This window comes from Arachis duranensis, chromosome 5 (genome assembly GCF_000817695.3).
Source record: "Arachis duranensis cultivar V14167 chromosome 5, aradu.V14167.gnm2.J7QH, whole genome shotgun sequence".
NCBI lineage: Eukaryota > Viridiplantae > Streptophyta > Magnoliopsida > Fabales > Fabaceae > Arachis > Arachis duranensis.
The window spans coordinates 104,482,454-104,486,748 of record NC_029776.3 but is presented as its reverse complement, the minus strand read 5'-3'; the positions used below and the strand labels follow the sequence as shown (position 1 = coordinate 104,486,748).

The 4,295-nt window shown below is 37.5% G+C and overlaps 1 protein-coding gene across 1 annotated transcript; it reads left to right on the top strand.

Moving 5' to 3' along the window:
* The first annotated feature begins 848 nt into the window (after positions 1-848).
* On the top strand, positions 849-2,711 carry LOC107491169 (heat stress transcription factor B-2b). Its single transcript, XM_016111962.3, has 2 exons — positions 849-1,311; positions 1,406-2,711. The coding sequence occupies exons 1-2, from the start codon at positions 1,051-1,053 to the stop codon at positions 2,246-2,248; spliced, it is 1,104 nt and encodes a 367-aa protein (XP_015967448.1). The 5' UTR covers positions 849-1,050; the 3' UTR covers positions 2,249-2,711.
* The last annotated feature ends 1,584 nt before the right edge of the window (positions 2,712-4,295 follow it).

The window sequence follows — 4,295 nt, the reverse complement described above, 5'->3', positions numbered from 1 at the left end:
TATTTAAATAATATTTATTTTATTAAAATTAATTTTAATATAAAATTATTAAATATAAATTATGTTAATATAAACTCACTTCTATCCAAAATTAATTCTAAAATATTATTTTCATTCAAATTTTTAATTTTACCAACTTAAATTAAAATACACATATAACTGCCCTTATCTTCTATCTATCTAGAGAAATTGATATTGAAAAGTAAATTTGCTTTTATCGGACTCAAAATATCCTATGTACTTTTGAAGATCTTTGTGATCGATCAGATGGACGAGCTTATTGGCTTAAATCTATCTATAGGCTTCATTCAGTTATTGTTAATGAAAGATAGCGTTTTATTAAAAAAAAAATTAAAAAACCCATAAGGCAGTTACAAATATTAAAAAAATTAAATTTTAAACTACAATCTGAGATTTAATCTAAGATTCCATTTCTAAGAATTTTAAAAGATGAGAGCAAGAACAAAGATATATAAACTATTTTAGTTTCTAGAGGATATATCGATATTTTAATAAATTTTAATTTTTAATCTTAATTATATATATTAAATATATTTTTTATAACTAAAATTAACTATTAAAAATCATTAAAACAGTACATATTGGTACACTTGAAACTTCTCCTAAAGTATATGAATTATAAAAGAAATTAAATGATGGCGTTGTATGTATGGTTATTGTGATAGTTGATGAGTGAGGTGGATTAAATAAATTTGGTGGCTAAGAATGTGTAGAAGTTTCTTGGGTGGCAAAAAGAGGCGTGTAACTCATATTACAAGGATCGCAGTTAAAAAGAGTTAGCAAGACCCTCACATAACGTACGTCACTCGGAGACAAATGCGGTAAACAAATCCTTTCACACGGAACTTTCTCGACATAAGACGTAACGCAGTACCTTCTCGCCCCTTCCTTTTTGTTTCCCACCCCTGACCCCCTTTCCTTCTCTCCATCTTTCTCTCTCTCCCCTTCATTCCCCCCTTTTATTATTATTATTCCCTCATATCGGAACCTTCTAGAATCACCTCTTTCTCTCTCTCATCCGACTCCTCCATGACTCCGCCTCCACCCACGCCGGTGGACACCTCCGACTCCCCCGCTACCGGCGGTGAGTCTCAGAGATCCATTCCGACTCCCTTTCTAACTAAGACCTACCAGCTCGTTGAGGACCAGTCCATTGATGACGTCATCTCCTGGAACGACGACGGATCCACCTTCATCGTCTGGAATCCTACCGTCTTCGCCAGAGACCTTCTCCCTAAGTATTTCAAGCACAATAATTTCTCTAGCTTTGTTCGCCAGCTCAACACCTATGTAATCTTTTACTCCTTTCTTTTCTTTCTTTTAAAGATTCCTGTTATTGTTATTTTATTTCCTAAATCTTCTTGAATTTCATGTTTGTGTGCAGGGATTTAGAAAAGTTGTACCTGATCGGTGGGAATTCTCCAACGACTGTTTCCGCCGGGGAGAGAAGCGCCTCCTCTGCGAGATTCAGCGCCGGAAGATCTCCACGCCCTCACCGTCGCCGTCTCCCACGGCTGCCGGGATTGCCACCGCCACCGTCGCGGTTCCTTCTCCGATGCCGTTGACCGCTATACCCACGGCGATGCCGATAATATCACCGTCTAACTCCGGCGACGAGCAGGTGATATCGTCGAGCTCTTCGCCGTCGCGAGCCCCGGCGGAGCTCCTCGACGAAAACGAGAGGCTACGGAAGGAGAACGTGCAGCTCACGAAGGAGCTCGCCGAGATGAGATCGCTTTGCAACAACATCTTCTCCCTGATGTCGAATTACGCCACCACCAACGCCGCCACAACTACCACCACAAACAACAGCAATAGCAACCAAATCGATGGAAGCGCCCAAGGAAGCAGAGATTCCGCTTTCACGGCAGTGAGGCCGCTAGATTTGATGCCGGTGAAGAGGAGTTCGAGCGGGGAACCGTGGACGGAAACGGCGACGGCGATGATGGTGGAGGAGATGAATCCGAAGCTCTTTGGCGTGGCAATTGGAGCAAAGCGTGCGAGAGAAGGAGGTGGTGGTGGTGGTGAAGGAGGAGGAGGAGGAGGAGGTGGTAGTGCTGGTGGAAGAGCAGGGGAGGAGGATACGCTGTTGCGCCTTCATCAGCCTGGTTATGCGGACGTGAAATCGGAGCCGTTAGATTGCCAGAACCATCGCGATAATAGTAGTAATCAGGAGACCCCATGGCTGAATCAGTGCCACAGAGCGAATCAAAGAGTTTGCAATTGACAAGTGGCAGTGTGCAAGCTGTAGGGAGCATGTTAGATTAGATACACGGTGGTGCAGAGAATCAGAGTCCGTGCACGCGGAGGCGCACGTGACGAATCGGTCACGTGCGTCGTTTAACCGTATGGGACCGATTCCGAGAAGTTTCTCAGGGGGACGCATAAAAAGTCCGTCTCACTGTTCTCACTTCTCAGAAGAAAACAATACGTCTCGTCCTTTTCTTTTGTACCCTTTTTCTTTAGTTTTTATTTTATTTTTTTTCAATTTTTTTTTGGCATTATATATTTTAATTGGAACTTGGCCTGTAGATTTACCTCTGTTAGTGAGAATTTTACTTGTGGCTGTCAAACTTGGTGATTCATAATCAATGTGAAGTTGTCAATTTGCTGACAAAAAATAAAAAACCATGTGGATATATTGTAGTGGTAGAGTGGTAGTAAGCAGTGAAATGTTTCTATTTAGTAAATTTTGTGTGTTCCGCATAGGTAAAATAAGTCTTATCTTTTCAGTTTTCAGTTTTCACGGATACGCATAGAATGTTTTTTGGTGTATGATGGAAGTATCAAAATTAATTTAAAAAGTCAGAAAATTGAAGGTAGTAATTAATTATGTGCTAATTTAATTCAGCGGTAAATTCAACTCCAAAAGGATTAACCGTTAAAAAAACGAACCAGTGAATGAGGGCAAAATGAGATACGAAATTAAAGGAGGGTGAAAAGGAAAAAGAAAAGAGAAAAAATATTCTGGTGATTAAAAGGAGATTAAGTGGCGGACAGAAAGGAAAAAGGGCACAAATTTTCCTTTTTGTTATTGCTTATTGTGAAGATAAGGCTAGTAATAAGCAAAATGAACTAGGCAAAAACGGGTCTAACAATGCAGTTGCTGCTTTTTTTCCATTACGCTAGTCAAATTTGGAAGGCAACAATATAGTACTGGACTCATTAATCCATAGCTTGACGTTTATCATCTCTTTATTAAAGTTTAATTAACAACTATATTAAATAATTGCATTTCTCATAAATTGATATGATCACTGACCAAGTATGTATAACGAACCACCATTATTAATCACTCCATTCAAGTTTCTTCCACAATTCAAAGAAGAAGAAAAAAAGTGGTCTACTTTTCCAAATATGGGCAAGGATGTTGAATGATTGAAGGGAAGAAAGCAGGTGTTGATGTTATGGTCACAGAAGCATAATAAAAGTGCAACTTTATGGGCTTCTCAAAGCTTCACAACACTAATATTAATATAATATTAAGAATAAAATTTTCAAATAGCACTAGAGCACTTTTTCTTTATATTATACACACCGTCTAGTCTAGGCTGTAGATCTTTTTGAATAGAAGTATGGACATCGTTATCAGCCATATACATGCTCATCAGAGGCTCAAAGGCTTCTCTAGAAGAAAGGTAACCTCCCTTTCGTTCCGTCAATTACCGAAGCTTTTGGAATTTCGAATAGATGGCGTGTATGTGAGAATTACCTATCACGCTCAGCTGCATTTGTTGAACCTAAATAATTCTCACATGTCCCGTTCAATTGACTTATTCCATTGCATGTTCTATCTATCTTTTACACTAACTATTTAATTAATCACCACGTAGTTAACACTTTGCTTAATTTCATTATCTCATGCGAATGCTAGTTTCATCGTTTAGGCTTTATTTAGATGTTTACTTTAAGTGCTAAACTTTTATTTAATTTGCTACACACTATTAAACTAAGATAATCCATGCATTCAAGTGTCTTGCATATCTTTTCCCTTATTTCATTCCAAAAATAAATAACCATATAACATCAAATCATCAAATCTTATTAATGTTAAAGTTGATTACTCTTATAATCTTCCAGCGGATTAGCGTATTTTTCCCCTCCTCATCAGTCATCCATGCATAATAAATACTTGCAAGTTTTTATTTTAGAAATTTACTCACATAAAGATGTTAAAAATATTTTTTTAAAGATATTTTTAATAATTAAAATTTCATACATATAATAATATAATCAACTAAATTGTATTATTTTTATTAAAATTAGACTGAATA